The sequence below is a fragment of the Procambarus clarkii genome, chromosome 1, assembly GCF_040958095.1.
Source record: "Procambarus clarkii isolate CNS0578487 chromosome 1, FALCON_Pclarkii_2.0, whole genome shotgun sequence".
Taxonomy (NCBI): domain Eukaryota; kingdom Metazoa; phylum Arthropoda; class Malacostraca; order Decapoda; family Cambaridae; genus Procambarus; species Procambarus clarkii.
In genome coordinates, this window is record NC_091150.1 from 6,198,383 (window position 1) to 6,219,342 (window position 20,960).

General features: G+C 33.3%; 1 protein-coding gene across 1 annotated transcript; it reads right to left on the minus strand.

The window, feature by feature from the left end:
- Positions 1-1,284: 1,284 nt before the first annotated feature.
- Positions 1,285-19,994, minus strand: LOC138357110 (nucleoporin p54-like). Its single transcript, XM_069313702.1, has 6 exons — positions 19,880-19,994; positions 15,758-15,997; positions 2,925-2,998; positions 2,667-2,748; positions 1,993-2,531; positions 1,285-1,446 (listed from the first exon to the last, which is right to left on the minus strand). Exons 1-6 carry the CDS (start codon positions 19,992-19,994, stop codon positions 1,285-1,287), a joined length of 1,212 nt encoding a protein of 403 aa, XP_069169803.1.
- Positions 19,995-20,960: the final 966 nt, after the last annotated feature.

A 20,960-nucleotide genomic window follows, 5' to 3' on the forward strand; every position in this document is an offset into this window, starting at 1 on the left:
AAAAATTTAGTATACAGAAATTAATTGAGGACTCTTGTTTTCCAAGGTTGAACTGAAAACAAAACCAATAAATATTAAGGAATTTTACCTTTGCTTCTTTGCCTCTTTTTTCTTCATCCTCTTTGTCTTCTTCTTCTTCTTCTTCTTCATTGTCATCATAGTGACAGTTATTGAACAATTGGCTATATATTGAGGGCGAAAGACGAATCTTCATAACTATTGGCGGGTCTATACCAAAAACTGCCTTGTAAGGCGATATGCCAATTCCACGTGAATATGCTGTGTTTTTTAAGTCCAGCTGACCAATCTCGCGTTTGATTCTCACACATCCAACTGCCAAGCATTTTTATTACATCCCCATTCGCACGTTCAATGCTCCCTTGGCTCTGTGGATGACGAGGTTTGCTATTAATCAGGAGCATGTTGGGCCACATTTCGTTTTTTAGCTCTTGAATGACCTCTGCCACAAATTCACGGCCGTTATCGCTCTGCAGAATTCGTGGGGCTCCCAAGAGAGCAAATGTATCGAGTAAGTGGCGTGCCACTTCAATCGCCCGTTTACTGCGAAGAGCTCGTAAAACCGAAAACTTTGTTAAATGATCCTGATAATGTAAAATATATTTATACACACATCCTCCTTCTTTTTGCATATTTATTAAGTCCATTTGTCCTCGCTCCGCAAAACTGGTCGATACAATGGGCCGTATTACCCCCTTTTTTCGTCGAGGAAGTTGTTTCAAATTGCATATGTGGCAGAGTGAAATAAAGAGTTTCACCGATTGTTGAGTGGCGTTAGCGATAGTTTTACTTGCTTCAAAATAAGTTCTTTTTTCTGCTCCGTGACAAACTGCTCTGTGTGCATCATAAATCGTATCATACAATTGCCCTTGATGTATGAAACGACGACACATCCGGCCAGGATCAGCTGTTGTTGTTCCTGTTGTTGTTGTTGTTGTTGTTGTTACAGCCGTAGTAGAATGACGATTGTCACTGGTCAGTTTACGCTTGGTCCCCCGCTTCATTCTTCGTTCAGTTTCGTCGATGGTTACTAAGACATCATCCCCAAATAGATTTTTGACATCATATCGAGACAATAGATCATATTCATGAGATGTCTTTGTAGTCTGTTTCAATTTAGCATTTATGACTTCCTCAATGTATTGTGCTAATTTTTCTCGAGTGAAAATTTTCCGGCTTCCATGCCCACCTTTTTCCAACATTTGGCTAATTTTTAATTCAAATTCCTTTTTTTGTATCACCTCTTCTTCTCTCTCACACCCTTCATTAACTTCCCTTCATTGAAGGCAATGGTTCTTCATCAACACTAGTATTGTTATTATCACTTCTTTCTTGTTGTTTCTGTCCACATGTTAATGGAGAGGAAATTGTAGGTGTGTCCTCCATGCTGGAGCAAAATCGACTGACTCTGATATTAACCCTCACACGCTGAATATTTTATATTGACCAATCACTGGCAGGCTTTCTTGGTTAAGCTGGCAGTTTACAGTTTGTGCTTATTTGACTAAATTATTCCTTTAAGACAACACAAACATTGTTGTTACATTCTAGGTCAATTATTTCAAGTTTCCGTTAAAATGTCAGTGTCATCAATATCTAGCAAAATTATTATAATACTTTGCCTAATGGGCAGAGTGCACTTATTGTATGTGAAAAAAAAACAAGGAACTAGACTAAAATTTAATTTATTGATTATCATCAATTCAATGTGTGTGTTGCGGGTTACAAACAAAAAATCAGTGTAGCATCATACCCTCCCTGAGAGAGTGAAATATCATCAGTTCAATGTGTGTTGCTGGTTACGAACCAAAAAAATTCAGTGTAGCATCATACCCTCCCTGAAAGGGTGAAGAGAGGTGTTAAACAATGATAGGGTTAATTACCAATGTTTGAATGTGGTTTGGGGAAGTTGGTTGACGGTTAGCCAATTTCCTTAACTCTCAAAACTTAGCTGATGTTCTTCTTTATGTTAACGACCACTTGTATATCTTCCTTAAGTATGTTAACTATAGCCTGAAGTGCATCCTGCTGCCATTTTAGGTATTGTGATATATCCTGCACTTTGTCAACAACCAGTCCATACCGTTGGGCTCGCGGAAAACTACCAGGCTTTATAGACTGAGCCATTAGTTCATTCAAACATCCCTTGAGGTCCTGCAGCTGCATATACAAGTTTTCTAATCGCAGTCGAATCTGATCCTCTATTTCTTCTAGTGGTAGATTTTTTTTCCTTTCAACCTCTTGTGCTGACACCAATTTTAGAACTCGGCGCATTATATTTGTCTGTTTCAACTTAAAATTCTGAATGGTAACTTTAATTGTCGTCTGCATACAACTTAATTGTCTTATATCATCCATAATATTCTTCATACTATTATGAATTTTATTGCCATATTCTTCTTGATACTTGAACTGTTTCTGTAATTCCTGAAATCCCACTTTTACAACAGGTATCAATTTCTGTGGGTCGGGATTTTTTTGCTTGCCCAGTTCCCACAATGCTGGATCAATTCCTATAAACAATAAATAATTTATTTTAATTTTTAATTCCACAAATGTAGGTACAATAAAAAAATACCCCGTAATATCTTCACTTTTGTCATTATGTCACGATAAGTAGATGGATTGGTCATATCAAAATCATTTACCTCTTTGCGGTGTATCAAGATATTTCTTCATTTGTTGTTCAGTTAAAGTCAACATTGGAATAATCTGTTCAATAAACAAATTCTGAAACAGAAAAAGTAGGCATTTTTGTCTCTGTCTGGCTATCTACCTGCCTGTCTATCAAAAAACGTTCCATTAATAATGTCCCTTTTAAGCTAATTTGATTATTTAAGCCAACCTGATATCAAATCCCATTAAATAGATTGGTGCAAGCTATAATAAGGCTTACTTAGACTTACCTTAAAAATTGGATTGCATGATGCTCTTAACATATGACTAAAGGTGTCAGTGGTAGATGCACGTTGAATCTCTCCTAGAAGGTATATTATAATATAGAGCACTTTGCATAATACCATACTTGAAATCATTTTTTATGATAATTATTATTAGGGAAAACATTATAAAATCTTTAAATTCTTTTACCATTAGGAAAAACTTGCTGAATGTAAAATCAGAAGTTCGTTTTGTTTGGTACTTCAGCAGCAAAAATTTCATTAACAACAACTTCATTACCTCCGAATAATAGACTCAATGCTGAAATAACTTCCTGTTTGTAGGCCCTGGAAGAATAAAAAAAAATAAAAAAAACATTTTTTAATGTTCCCGGATCCTAGTCATATTTAACACTGAAAAATTATTAGAATATTATACAGTATATGATTATTAATTACTTACTCCACTTCTGAAAGGCCCCTTCCAATTATAATTTGCACAATACCATCTTCATTACGATAATTGGGAATTTTTGTATAGCAAACTACTTTGAAACGACAATATGGATTTTCAGATGTGAACTCTACAGGTGACATATTGGACGAATAATAACCTGGAATAAAATTCATAAAATTATACTTTATTTTAATTATATACATTTTACAATATTATAAACAACTAGTCAAATCTACTAAGTTTTCCATAATGGTTTACTCACTACCTCATCGAAAAAAAAAAATCCACATATTTACCTTTACCAAACCCCCAAAAAGCTTGAAGTTGATTCCACTTTCGCAAGACCTCATCATTTTCATTATTGAAGTAGGAAGGAGCACAGATTGCAATATGTAATGCCATTGATGATGAGCCCGGTTGTTGGTGAAGCATCTGAAACTGATGATTGCCCCTATTTGATTCGACCAGTGAAATAAAAACCAATGTTCATCGAATCCTCACACATTATGGTGAAACCATTTAACACACCATCTCACCAAATGACCTACAACAGATCACAATTGCCTTATGTTTGTAAATATATATTAATTTAACTAGTCAGTGGTATGAAGAAAACATTCAATAAAACATATCACTAACTAGTACAAATCAATAAATATCCAGCGGCAGGCCTCCGTTGCAGAAATAGGAAAGCGTCTTTTCTTCACAGAAGTTCGTTTGTCAAATATTATGGAAAAAAAAACACTTAAATCAATATCATAATGCGCTTCTGTTGATAGGTCGAATTAAAAATTTTAACAATAATATATATCCAGCAGACAACATTGAGTTAACAACCACACTTCTTTTTGGCAAGACGAAACTTTATAGTTGATCTGGTGGTTTTCAGTCTATGACAAGCAGGCAACCCACAATCATCATTAACACATGAAGACACATGTGTATGCAAGAGGGTTGAATATAAGATTAACACCGAACAATGTGGATGTCTAGAAACTACTACATGATGACGAACCCGGCGAAACATTAGACAAATCGGGGTACAAGTTTTTTTTGACATGATGCACTGTGGGCAAATTCATACAGCAACACATCGGTTCCATCGTGGTTAGCAAACCATTCTAATATTTGTAATAAACTTTGAGTATTAATTTCACAATAACGTTGTTTTTTTTATATAGTCTCTGGCGTTATATTAACCAACTTTCTCAAAGCCACATTTTCATCATTGGAATGGATATGGTTTTCTATTTTAACAATAATAGACTTGCTAGTTGAAGTAGTATCTTTTTTCTCTTTTATCTTCTTCTCTTCGGCTCCCTCACTGATATCGCTAATATCATCCTAGAAAGATTAGATTTCATCACAAATGCACCTGAGACATTATTTATTTATTTATTATAATATAGTGTCCAAAGCTTCATCATGCTTATCATAAAATAACTTTTAGGTACTTACACCACAAGATTCCTTGGATAGCTCCATTACACAGTAGCCCGTATTACTACTGAACAGGATTCTGGCATACTGGTTGACTGGACTGGATACGGAGGCTCTTATATATTGTATCACCGGCATATTGCATGGAACTTAATGTAATGATTCATTTCTCTCTTTGAATTATATTCATTGGTGAATATAAAATAGAAAAGTTGATTCAATGGCGATAACCAAACTTGGTGTTTACATCAGACGATAGTAGCACTGCTTGGTAATCATGTGATATGTTGATATTTTATAAAGAAGATTATGGTTTTGTTATTATGTCCATAATTACATACCTCATATTTTGTAGTCTTGTAATTAATGGAAAGAGAGAATGTAAGGTATTTAATTCATTATTCATCAAGTCAAAATATAAATATGATAAGTAAAATAGTAAAAGATAATAGATATATATTTTTATTTTTATATTAAATTATTTATATTCTATATAAAAAAAAATGTTATATTCCATCCATCAACTAATTAACTAAAAGTCTGAATCTAATGTAAAAACACTGTATTGATCTGAATTCATTACACCATATTTTTGATATTCACTTACTTTTTTTTCAAAAAAATTAGTTTTCCCTTCTAATGAGATATTTTCCATAAAGTCAAATGGATTTTCTACATTATAAAGTTTCTTAAAACCGAGTTCAAAGAGAAGTCGGTCAGCCACAAATTCTATATACTTCCCCATTACATCACAGTTCATACCAATAAGTTTGATTGGCAAGGCATCTGTTAAAAATTCTTGTTCAATCTTCACAGCATTATCAATGATAGAATATACATATTTCTGATCAGGCTTATTAATCAAGTACTTAAATATCAAGCAAACAAAATCTGTGTGTAACCCTTCATCTCTAGAAATCAGTTCATTACTGAAGGTTAGACCTGGCATTAAACCACGTTTTTTTAACCAAAATATTGCAGCAAATGAACCACTAAAGAAAATACCCTCTACTGCAGCAAAGGCAACAATGCGTTCGGCATATGTTGCCGTTCTATTGGTAATCCACCTAAGAGCCCAATCAGCTTTTTTCTTAACAGCTGGCAGCGTTTCAATAGCATTAAATAATCTGTTCTGCTCCTGTAAATCTTTTATGTATGTATTAATAAGTAAACTGTACATTTCATTGTGAATATTTTCCATGGCAATCTGAAAACCATAAAAACACCTCACTTCTGGTATTTGTACTTCTTGGCAGAAACGTTCAACAAGATTTTTATTGACGATACCATCTGATGCGGCAAAAAATGCTAGAACATGTGAAATGAAGTGACGTTCCTCTTCATTAAGTTTCTGTTCCCAATCTACAATATCCTTTGACAAGTCTACTTCTTCAACTGTCCAAAATGATGCTAGCGCCTTCTTATACATTTTAAAGATATCATGATTTTTAATTGGGAACAATGTAAAACGTCCTGGATTTTTAATCAAAAAGGGTTCAATCATCTGAAAAAAATATATAAATAAATAAATAAAATACTTATTTTAACATTGTGTTCACTATCATAGCATAATAAACGAATGAAATTATTGAATTTTGAGTAAAAAAGAGATTAATTTACTATGTACATGTTCTTCCATCCTATATTTTATGTAAACTAAAATAGGTACACACATATATATATATATATATATATATATATATATATATATATATATATATATATATATATATATATATATATATATATATATATATATACATACATATACATACATATACATACACACACACATATATATTCTTTTCTTTGACACGCTTCCCAATGAGCAGTATCCATTATAACACCAGGCAGTAATACTTCCTATGTTTTGAAGGCATGCCAATTGAACCTGATTGTGACTCACTGCTGCGTTTGTTGCTATTTACTTCAGTAACAGTATATTCACTCTCTGGGAGAACTTCAGAAGGGTATATAGGGGGTATTTCATTGTTCCAAGTATCAAGTAGATTTGCTCTCAATTTTTCTGAATTGATACTCCCTATATCTTCTGTTAAAATATTTAAAGATTTTAAATGATTAATACTAATGTCTGCAAATTCATATGAAAGATACTTATTTACCAATACATAATTTCGTTCCCAGTCATTCATACTTAAAATAATCTTAACATCTTCAAAATGTTTTAAATTAAAGTTTTCCACTTTATTTATTGAGGGCCAAGTAATTGAAGCACATTTTATAATAATTATTTCACTGTTTTGAAGATCAATTAATACGTCGGCAAATGTTTTTCTTACATTTATCGATGAAACATTATCTAATATAAGTAAAAATGAATTTTCCACTAAATGATACAAGTTGATTGTTGGATTAAAGTTTTGTAAAAATTCCACTTTTATTTCTAAATTATTTCTCCATATGACAATTTTATCCCACACTTGAATTATATTTTTGGGGGCTGTTAGTATTATAACAGAATATTTTCTGGGGTAGATTTCATATTGCTTTTTCATGGTTTCCAAAAAAAAAAAAGCAACTGCGCCACCCTTGCGTACAGTTGGGATCTTGAAGAACAAATAGAACCAATATCACCATCACTTTATAATTATCTGAAAATGATAAAAAAAAAAATAGTTCTTTGTATATTATAAGATCATAAATATATAAAGATGTGTTGATACAAGAGTAGAATGAATAATTTGTTCCACAAGAACAAATCTACATACCTTATTTTTTATATAATTATCTTTTTAGTAATAATATTTAAACAGGTTACTATATCATGCTTTATAGTATTATAAATCCTACATTTTAACCGTGATCCTAAATTTAACCACAGCAAATGGATCACTCATTATATTAATATTTTTTGCCCACATTTTACATTTTATAATATTTTCACCTGGGCTAAGTTTCAATTGAATAGGAAGAAGTGGGGCATAATATCCATCTATATGTTCCTTGGTTGGAAAATAATAAACAGGAAAACCTTGCGGAGTATATTTGTTTGGACTATTAACCCAAATATGTGAACAAGATACCCATACACATTTTGGGAACTTATTACCATTGGCAATTGAGCTTTTCTTCATATTTTCACGCAGGCTTGTAATCTCATGATCTGCAGAGGGTGGAAGATCTTCAATATTCTCATATACAATAGGTAAAAAATTGGGAAGATTACGAATAGATAATAAAATTATAGGTGTTAAGGTATTAAAATACCAATTCTCTTTTCTAAATTGATCAAATGTGGATGTATCAAATTTACAAAATACATTATTATTTTCATCATTAGGATTAATCGTTGTATCATCATTACAATTAACTGTATTTACATGAGAAATCATATCGTAACCACGATTTTGGTCCATATAATACTTACTTTCAAAGACAACATACAGACCAGCAGGTTTAGTATTAGTTTTTGTAATGAAATTCATTGACAGTTGAGGATGCTGAGTTGAAATTGTTGACCTATTTCTTGAATAATATAAATATATAATTAAAAAGATCACAATTAAAAATATCATAAATATTATAATATATAAGGAATTTGATAGTGACATTATTATTTTATTTTATATAAAAAAATGTCTCTCACATCTAAACTAATAATGTATACTAATGATTATATGATATATATAACGAAACAACATTCTTGTTGACTTAGTTGTGTTAGTTTTGATACGACGGTCATCTAGTCAATATGTGGGGTTACCTGCAGGGGTCACGACTATCCTCAGTTCTAATCTACACATGAATAATCTTCCATTTAGACCACCACACAGCTGAGTGGATACGAACATTGGATAGCGTCTTTCACCCTGATACCCCTGTTTCATAGCAGTGCTATCAGGGGCTGCTTCCTGGTGGTAGAAATAGGCCTGGTCTAGGACTGGTCCACGGGGACACTAAATAGTCCCTAAATCATCTCAAGATAATCTCAGGATATTTAGTATATATATATATATATATATATATATATATATATATATATATATATATATATATATATATATATATATATATATATATATATATATATATATATATTAAATTATTGTTGACTCGAGCTCCTTTTTTATCTGTGATATAAATGCTAAAATTATATTGATCTCATTTTCAATTACATCAGTTAGAATATTATCTCTGTGTGATGTTAATGTTTCACTAAAGGCTTCCTCAAAAACTGTTGGAGTATAATTCAACAAATGAAGGCAACCATAATTATGAACATGTTGAGCCACATTACATTTGATTTCATCTGTATGGAATGAGCTGTAAATAATCTGTGCAAGACATAAACCATATGGATTCTGGCAATTCAGTTGTTGATTAACATTATTAGATAATGGTGATGGTGGAGATGATGTTAGTTCAAGTTGAGATGGTGGTTGGGAAGAAGAAGGTAGTCTAGGATTATGAATAGGTTTTCGTGATGTAACTTTATATGGATTTTGGGAGTGAGTGGGTTTTAAGGTAATATTCCCTTGTAAGGTCAAATAATTGCGTACCAATGTATGTTGTTTATGTATAACTCCTCCACCATTAGCAATCCATATAATAGTTACAAATAGAGAGTGTAACATATCGAGAAGTAGACGACAATTACTTTGAGCTAAATAATTATGATATATTTTGAAGTCTTTGCTAGCTATTATTAAATTTTCTTTGCATTAACTTTGATTCTATTTAGAGTATTACTTTCAATATTTTCAATATTTTCAGTACGTTGTATTAAAGATTGGGGATGAGAAAACACAATATCTTTAATTTTTTTGGTTTCAGCATGAGGTGAAAATAAATAATGAAGGAGACTAAATGACATAATATAAAATTTCCCTGTCTCAGAAACCAGCAAACGATATGGATGTATTAGATAGGGAAAATATTTAATTATATTAAATACTTGGTGAATTTTATTGATCAAATCGCTCAATTGGGTTTAATATATTAAACGCTTAGAAATTGAAAATAAATCACACAAGCCCAAAATGGGACGAATTCCCAATAAATCAGTATTATGATCTTTACTATCAATTGCACAATCATTAGTTCCTAGCTTCCACATATTATCAAACATTTCTACCGATCGACCATCTATAAGTCTAAATCTGTGAGAGGGATTTGCAACAAGGGAATTTAGATCATGTTCATTTAAGAGATAAAGTGGCGTAATATTATTCTTGAAACCACCTAAGAGTAAATCAGCTGTAATTTGGCCATTGGTTTCGTGAGAAAAAATATGATGAGGGCTAATGTATATTATCTGAATTTCTTTAGGTATAATTTTCTTTGAAAGATAAAGTGAATCTAATGACTGGCCCAGTAAACCTAGTGGCTTCATTTCACATAATACAGGATGTATATGGAGTATATTATCTTTTCCATAATATTGGAATGAAGAAAAATTTGAAAGTTTTAAACATAAATTTTGATTCATAATTAGAGTTAGGCCTAGTAAAAACTTGTCATTGATCTTATTATTATCAATTAGAAGATTTTTATTCATTTTTTTTATAACCTATACCAATTTCTTTCTATGATTAAATAGTTGTTTTCTTTGTTTATTTGTGTATTTGCGATTTACCATAATTTTTCTGAAATAAATTCTAAATAGCCCACTGGTGTGAAGCTGGTACAACACACTAGTGTGTCTGGTGACTGGTACAACACACTAGTGTCTCTGGTGACTGGATCACTTATCAGTGATCTGTCTGGCTCCCCTGGTATAAATATACAAAAACAGAGCTGTGGTAAACACCTACAGTAACAGACCATGGTAAATTTATAGAAGAAAATTGAAAATATATTTTCAAAAATTATGGTAAATAAATAAATATATGCTTGTATTAGAATTTTTTCATTATATATGAAGTTATTCTTATTATAACAAAACAGGGTTCACATGAAAACCACATAGATATAGCAGATTGGATGATTCCATTTATTAAAAAATATTTTACAGATTGTCTGTCATATAAACCATAAAGGTATTTTTATGGTTAGGTATTTAGTAGTGTCAATATCGCAGCCTTACCTAAATATCTATATGACCAAACCTAAAATCAACCCTACCTAAATATGAACTGATTTAAAAAAAAAAAAAAAAATATATAGTTCAATTTAAAATGAACATATCATAGAATTTTTTAGCCTTTGAATATTCAAGAAAGGTACACCTAACACTTGTAAATGTAATTTTTCCTGTATTTATGAAACCATTGACCAGTCCTTGTTCAGTAGTCACTGTCCCGATAATCACTTCCGAACATGAGTATTGAATATCAATCTGACTTTCTGTTCGTTGGTTATCATTGACTATAACAGGATGTCCAAACATGTAATCACCACATTCATTATGGGTTAAAACATTAAATTTCCTAAGAGTATCATGTGAATATGCTGGATCTCTTAACAATGCTAAACATAAATTTATATAAGTGTCTCGCTTTAGTGGAATAGTTGATCTCATATTCCAGCAATCTTCCAACTTGGAGATGATATAAATTTTCCTTTTACCATGAATACCATGGACACTGATAAGCATGTCCACCACTTTCTTCACTCGCTCATTAATTAAAAGTTCAAAAAATTTATCATCAAAAGTGGGATTTTTCTTGATAATTTTAGGGGTTTTGTTGATTTTGTTGATTTTGGATGACGATACCATGATGATTATTGCTAGAATATCCTCCTGAAAAAAACATGAAAATAACGTGTTTAGAAAATAGATCTAAATGGAACCAAACCATACTATTCATGTCATATATACACCAATTCCATTCCATTTTAGTTTGACTGAAATAACTACTTGCCTTTTAGTGCCACTAGTTATCCTTGTGATGAGTCTAGGAACCTTAATGGTTATATCTTGGTACAGAACCCATATTTTATATCTTTGTTAAAAAAAAAATATATATAATATTATTCAAAAGTACATAATGTTATTACACAATCTTTATCTTGCGATTATATCAATTAAAATAGTATATTTATAAATCAAAAAGAATATCCTGACAGAATACGTCTACATCCCGGAGAAGTAAAGTCTATAGATTTCACTTATTCTGTTATTTATTCGTTGTTAATCAAAAAACCCATTTCAAATTTTAATTTCAAACACTTGACATGAAGGTAGACTTGGAGGTTTATGTGTACTAGCATGTTTTAAATTTATCTTTATATACATTATCTTCCATACATGATCATTTGGACTGCATACCATACCCGTTTCTTGTTCAAAAATTCCCACACATGAGTTTCGGATATGTATGGTGCCACAACAACTGATTTTGACCATACCAAAATTGGATTGATAAGCTTGTATTCCATTTTCTAAATTAGGACTGAACTGAATCTTATACTCTTGAAGTGTTTGTTTTAAAAGTTGGAAAGTATTTCCTCCTCCAAAAGCATGTCTCTCACTATTTGACTGGCCAATTAAGTAAATATCAGTGTAACTGTTGTCATAAAAAATATCACCTCGAAAAGTATCTCCGGGTAGGTGGAAACACTCTGGCTGCAAACGATTAATCATTCTAAAATACCACTTACAAAATTTTTGTATAAACTCGTCACTTCTTATAACTTCCATTTTATGTTCTACCGGGGAAAGAACACCACATACAAATTTGTTTTTTTCGTTAACAGTTCGAATAGAAGTTTTAGGAACATCATCACATAAGACAGGTTGGTTTTTTTCATTATCTGTTTGAGTAAAAGTTTTAATTTCACTCTCTTCTCTCTGATGCTGTAATAGTGTACTTATATATGAATCACATTGACATTGTACTGTTCCTAAATTTGTACGTTCTGTAGTACCCATAAAACTGCATTGTTTAGGATTTTTAATTATATTCTTGGTTTCACCAGTTGTATGTTGAATAAAACTTGGATTGAAACATAAAATGATGTTCGTATTTCCGGGTATTGAGAGTTGGATAGCATTTGTAATTTCGGTTTTGGGGTTTGAATGTGCTCTTCCTTGTTCAGTTGAATATCCGATACCTGTTTTACCATGCTGCTTTGTCCAAAACTCTTTTACAGCTATTACCAATTCCATTTTCTTAGCAAAAGGCATTGATGGGACTTGATTTTTATAGAGGTAGTTAAAAAGATTTTGTGCAGTAAGACGTCGATAAGAAAACAAGCGTTTCAAGTCTGAGGTATAAATTAGGATTATGTTAAGGGCCTCTTGAGAACTTTTAGGTGAAAGGCGATGATTACCTGTTGATGTCTGAGCCAGACATCTAATATCTTCAGGGCTCAGTGTTTTTAACAAATCACGTACATTGGCTTCATAAGGGGAATTTATGAGGTTCATAACATATAGGAAGGAATACAACACTAAGAATGGAGATAAATAATATAAAAGTTTATTTATTTACTTACTTCTTTATTTATTATATAAATATATAGAAAGTACATTAATGTACATAATAAAACTGAATGTAGCCTCCAAAAAATATCATTGAGTCAATGTCGCTATGTAGAGCGACACACACAGGACACTGTCTCTGACCACACCCTTGTCGAGTCCACTTCCTCCACACCTATCGCACTGTAATAATCCATTCCGTGTCCAATCATAGTAAGAGTCACTCACCACTGATAATTGTACTTTTGACCAGAAGAGGGCGCCTTCTTTTCCCATACTTGTGGGTGACGGCTCATAGATAGCAGCGCTGCCATCGCTTCTCCATTCTCTGTGGAGGCGTCGGGTCCATAACACAATTACAATGAGAGCCATATTTATAAATCGTGAAATAGAAATACTCACTCATTGTTAACAAAATTTATTTAGGGTTGGGGTTTGAATAGGGTAGTATCATCATATCTTTGTCTCAAATTTCCCAAATAATAGGTAATTGGGATTAACATAGTAGTATATCAAAAGGCCCTTCTTACAATAATGTCAGTCCAAAAATTAAAACTCTTTATTGAGGATTAAGTTATTATATCTTAGCCAATAGCCAAGGCTACCTACCATGCTACCTACCACCAAAGTACAGCTCACCACCCATATATTTTCCTTCAATGTTGGAATGATTGGAATTACCAATTTAAAATTTCAAGTCATATATACGATATATATGGGAATTTAGGGGATATTACAAAAAAAAAAAACATACCAATTTAAAAACACCATGTAAAATAATTATAACGTTTAAAATTGTGAAAACAATTGTTAATATAATGAAAAATTTCTTAACAAATAATGATATCGTTTTCTTCATGTGTGTAATACCTATATAAATGGTCCCATTTGTAACATATTTACTGTTATTTATATTTAAACTATTATCAAGGATTGTAATGTTATATTTATCATATAACCAACACATTATGACATTCAAATTATCTTGTAAATTATTACACACCTGAGTTTCGTTATTGATACCTCCTACTATTATAGACAAGTGATTCCAACATAGTAGTATATTTTTATAATCCCACAATACAGAAAATTTCATATATTTAACAGGAGTTCTAATCATATATGCATCTTTAATAAAAGATAAATTTTGTACATTTTCATTATAACTTTGTACATTTTCATTATTATAATAACGGCATTCTATTAAAATTGACGCTAAGTTAGTTATGTTTATTTGGTTTGGAAGTATAATAGATGAATTTCGTCCTATTAGTATATATACCTGTATAGTGTCTTTAAAGTTTAACTGGAACTCGAACCATTCTTGTTGTGATAGTAAATCATATATATTGAAAAGTTCTTCATGTTTATATTTAGTTTGCTCATCACCTCTATCAAACCAGTATTTAATTGAATCTTTCAATACTATAACTTCATTGCAATCATACTCTTGATTCATTGGAATTACTGGAATAATTATTAATAATAATAATAATAATATTAATATTATTAATAATAATAAAAGGGTTGGAATCATTTTCAAGCCACAAAATAAACTAAAAATAATATAACATTAAAGCTTGTTTTTATATTTTAATCTTTCAACATTTAGTAAAAAATATATGGTTATGGATGTCATTATTAACAATCAAGGAAATCAGCAACCAAAAGCAGATCTAGAGCAATATTATTTTCAATTGGAAATTCAGGATCAGTAGTAATCTCATTTTTCTTGAATTGAGTATTGTAGGTGAAATATGTACACGCTTTTTGAAGTAGATATGATCTGAAGAAATAAAATAAAAAAATAAAAGTATTATAATATTTATTTATTATATACAGTTTATATGTTTCTCTAAATAACAGTTTATCTGTAAATATAACAGTTTATATAATAACACTTTGTTCTAACAGCTTTATACTTACGGAATTGTTTTAAAATGGATTTCATTTTTTTCATTTTCAATACACGTTGTTGAACTTGACATCATAGCTTGAATTAAATTTGAGGTGAAGGCATCTTTCCTTTTAATGATGAATTCATGGTCATCACAAGATATTAACTTGATGTATGTGGAATTAGGACCTTCACATCCACCATAGAAAATCTGGTAATATTGTGTTAGTGTTTTTTATCTTCAAAAAACATTCAATCCTATTTTACATCATCTCATCATGATAAAACTCAATATGTATATTGTGGAGGTTTCTCTACATTTAAGTTATCATTTTTCATAGCTAGCCAAATTTCTTCGGAATGGGGTTTACTTGGATGAAAAAATTCATTTACAAGAAATTTAAGAAATATTTGAGCATCCTCAGTAACCCACATATTACAACAATTGTTTGCATAAACATAATATATGTGAACATATACCAAACAATTAGTATACTTAATTCTTGCTGTTATGGTGGAATACCAACCATAATAAATGAAATAATTATATATCCGGTCCATATGGTCATATTTAATAAAATCTTGAAATCCGGATTCGGATAATTCTTCTTTAGTGATTGTACATTTTTCTAAGCATTCAACTTTACATTTAGTTTCAAGAAATATCCTATCTAGCTCACTTTTCAATTCTTTAATTTTTTTAAAATTAGAGTCATATTTAAATGGAGCTTCAAATTTATTTCTAAAAAACTTGATTTTTTCATATTCCTCTTCATTTACCTTTTTATCTTCATCTTCTTCTTCAATTACCTTTATATCTTCATCTTCTTCAATTACCTTTATATTTTCGTCTTTCTCTTCAGTTACCTTTTTATCTTCATCTTCTCCCCTTTCTTCATCTCCCTTTTCATCTTCAACTCCTTCTTCATTTACTTTCCTCTCTTCATCATTTCCCAATTTCTCAATGCCAACTGCTTCCCCATTACCAATATCCATTTGGTTCATTTTTACCAACCTGAAAAATATATATATTATAATTGAAATAGTCTGGTGTATTGAAATAGACTAAGATGATCATCAATCTATTCAAGGAGAAACAGAAACAATCTCAATCAAAAATTGAAAGTTATCTACTACTTAAAAAAAAAAAGAAAAAAAAAGAAAAAAAAAACACACTGAAATACTCACGCCTTATTTACGCCTTAGTAAGTGTTAATATACTACACCACAATGGTTGTAAGTATAACTTTTAGAAGTTCACTGTAGTAATATCCAAAGAAAGGCAGGATGAGAATTGAGATACTGCTCGGATCCCACCTCCTTTTATACAACACACACACCCACACCAACACAAAGACACACACCCACACCAACACAAAGACACACACACACACACACAACGACACACACACTTACACACACAAAGACACACACACACACACAAAGACACACACACACAAAGACACACACACACACAAAGACACAAAGACACACACAAAGACACACACACACACAAAGACACACACACTTACACACACAAAGACACACACACACACAAAGACACACACACAAAGACACACACACACAAAGACACACACACACACAAACACACACACTTACACATAAAGACACACACAACGACACACACACACACACACACACAAAGACACACACACACACACACAAAGACACACACACAAAGACACACACACACACACAAAGACACACACACAAAGACACACACACAACGACACACACAACGACACACACAAAGACACACACACATACAACGACACACACACACACACACACACACACACACACACACACACACACAACGACACACACACACACACACAACGACACACACACACACAAAGACACAAAGACACACACACACACACACAAAGACACACACACAAAGACACACACACAAAGACACACACATAACGACACACACAAAGACACACACACACATACAACGACACACACACACACAACGACACACACACACAACGACACACACACACACACACACACAACGACACACACACACACAAAGACACACACACACACAAAGACACAAAGACACACACACACACACACAACGACACACACACAAAGACACAAAGACACACACACACACACAAAGACACACAAAGACACACACACACACACACACACAACGACACACACACACACACAAAGACACACACACACACACACACACACACACACACACACACACACACACACACACACACACACACACACACACACACACACACACACACACACACACACACACACACATACACACACACACACACACACACACACACACATTCTGACACACAAAACGCATTCTCACACAGGAATCACACACACACACACACACACACACACACACACACACACACACACACACACACACACACACACACACACACACACACACACACACACACACACACACACAAACATATTCTGACACACAAAACGTATTCTCACACAAGAATCACACACACACACACACACACACACACACACACACACACACACACACACACACACACACACACACACACACACACACACACACATATTCTGACACACAAAACGTATTCTCACACAGGAATCACACACACACACACACACACACACACACACACACACACACACACACACACACACACACACACATTCTGACACACAAAACGCATTCTCACACAGGAATCACACACACATTCTCACAAACACACACCAAAACACATATACACACACACACACACACACTCATTCTTACACACACACACACACACACATGATGAAGGAACAAGTGATGAAGCTGCGGAAAGGGGAGAACAGATACACAGAGAATGACAAGGAGGTGTGTGAAGAACTCAACAAGAGATTCCAGGAGGTCTTCACAATAGAACAAGGAGAAGCCCCTGCACTAAATGAGGAGGCGGCAACCTTGGAAACCTTGGAGGAATTTGACCTCACCAGTGATGAGGTCAAAAGGTGTCTGCTGGAGCTAGATGTGACAAAGGCTGTTGGGCCTGATAGAATCTCACCATGGATACTAAAGGAAGGTGCAGAAGCACTAAGTGTGCCACTCTCTATGGTGTATAACAGGTCACTGGAAACAGGAGACTTACCAGAAAGTTGGAAGACAGCTAACGTGGTCCCAATATACAAAAAGGGTGACAGGCAAGAGGCACTGAATTACAGGCCAGTTTCCTTAACTTGTATACCATGCAAGGTGCTGGAGAAGATCGTGAGGAAAAGGCTCGTAGAGCATCTGGAGGGAAATAACTTTGTAACGCACCACCAACATGGGTTCAGAGATGGTAAATCGTGCCTCACAGGGTTAATAGAATTTTATGACCAGGCAACGAAAATTAGGCAGGAAAGAGAAGGGTGGGCCGACTGCATTTTCCTGGATTGCCAAAAAGCCTTCGACACAGTACCCCATAAAAGGCTGTTAAAAAAGTTGGAGCAACAGGCAGGAGTAAAAGGGAAGGTGCTCCAGTGGATAAGGGAGTACTTAAGCAACAGGAAACAGCGAGTAACGGTGAGGGGGAAGACATCAGAGTGGCGAGATGTCACCAGCGGAGTCCCACAGGGCTCAGTACTTGGACCCATCCTGTTTCTAATATATGTGAACGATCTTCCAGAGGGTATAGACTCATTCCTCTCGATGTTTGCTGATGATGCAAAAATTATGAGAAGAATCAAGACGGATGAAGATAGACAGAGACTACAGGATGACCTGGATAAACTGGAGGAATGGTCTAGAAAATGGCTGCTGAAGTTCAACTCTGGAAAGTGTAAGGTGATGAAATTAGGCGAAGGGAGCAGGAGGCTGAACACAAGGTATCATCTGGGAGGGGAAATCCTGCAAGAATCAAATAGAGAGAAGGATCTGGGGGTTGATATCACACCGAACCTGTCCCCAGAGGCCCACATCAAAAGAATATCATCAGCGGCATATGCTAGACTGGCCAACATAAGAACTGCCTTCAGAAACTTGTGTAAGGAATCTTTCAGAACCCTGTATACCACTTATGTAAGACCAATCCTGGAGTATGCAGCTCCAGCCTGGAGTCCATACCTAGTTAAACACAAGACATACCTAGTTAAACACACACACACACACACATACAAAGTCACACACATAAAGACACACACACACACACACACACACACACACACACACACACACACACAGCTCCTCCCCTCAGTCACTCTCTGACATCCGGCACCCACAAGCATATATACACACTTGGTTATTTAAATCTAGATAAGGCAACACTATTTTAAATCATATAGACATCTAATGTATAAAAAAAATACATTTGAAATTAACTAGAAAGTTGGAAGTTTATGAAGAATGGTAAATAAACCAGCAAAAGATTAAACATGAATACACCCAACAGGAATAATTTTTTGTGACATATTAACACGGAATCATGTGACGAAGGGAATTACTTTCGTATTTTTAGTGATATTGATGACCAATGATAATATTGTTTAAGAACCCGAAATCCCCATCTCTTAACTGACATCATTCAAACCGGGAAAAAAGGATGAAATTGTAACGTTTATCAATCAAGATGAAGGTTTATTACCAAAAGCAGCAGCAACACCACCACCACCCCTACTTAAAAACATTGGTTCACCATCTTAGTATAATGTTTCTTTCTATAATAAAAATCCAGCCCCCTTTTTTTTATATATATAAAATAATATAATCCCAAAATCAATCCTTAAAATGGATTCTGACCTATCACACCTACCATCACCCTCACCACCATAATCACCACCTACACCGACTCCACCACAATCGCCACAATTGCCACAATCGACACCGCCACAATCACCACAATCGGCCACAATCACCACTGCCACCATTCAAAGAAGATAATACTGAAAATTTAATGATTGTGGAGGATCAAACAAACATATTTATTAATAATCATAATGATGAAGAAGAAAAACGAAAATATAGTTATTTTTAAGAACCCGAAATCCCCATCTCTTAACTGACATCATTCAAACCGGGAAAAAAGGATGAAATTGTGACGTTTATCAATCAAGATGAAGGTTTATTACCAAAAGCAGCAGCAACACCACCACCACCACCACCACTTAAAAACATTGGTTCACCATCTTAGTATAATGTTTCTTTCTATAATAAAAATCCAGTCCCCCTTTTTTATATATATATATATATATAAAATGTATAAAAAAAAATCCCAAAATCAATCCTTAAAATGGATTCTGACCTATCACACCTACCATCACCATCACTACCACAATCACCACCGACACCGACTCCGCCACAATCACTGCAACCGACACCGCAACAATCACCACTGCAACCGACACCGCAACAATCACCACTGCAACCGACACCGCAACAATCACCACTGCAACCGACACCGCAACAATCACCACTGCAACCGACACCGCAACAATCGCCACTGCCACCATTCAAAGAAGATAATACTGAAAATTTAATGATTGTGGAGGATCAAACAAACATATTTATTAATAATCAAAATGATGAAGAAGAAAAACGAAAATATGTTCAATTTATACAAGAAAAAGTTTCAAATTATAAAAACAACTTTCATAATTCCAATTCACCTTTCAAATTAGCTTTTATGATCATTAATAATATGGTTATCCCGTATTATAATTCTTCAAAATGTCCAAATAAAATTTCAGATGGAATTTACAAACAACTTATTTTAATGCCGAATGAGCAAATTTTTCATGATGCATTGATTAATTATTATAAAGAAAATCCTATTCATCTATCACCAAATTGGAAAATTGACACCACGAATTTAAATAATTTACAGTTGTATTATT

What these genes read in the sequence shown, in the direction of transcription:
- LOC138357110 (XM_069313702.1), bottom strand. Translation starts at nt 19,994, where the DNA reads ATGGTGGCAGTGGTGATTGTGGCCGATTGTGGTGATTGTGGCGGTGTC. An exon ending in CATGCAATCCAATTTTTAAG is followed by an intron (nt 2,749 to 2,924) that starts GTAAGTCTAAGT and finishes TTTCTGTTTCAG; the next exon opens with AATTTGTTTATTGAACAGAT. An exon ending in AGGAAGATATACAAGTGGTC is followed by an intron (nt 1,447 to 1,992) that starts GTTAACATAAAG and finishes TAAAATATTCAG; the next exon opens with CGTGTGAGGGTTAATATCAG.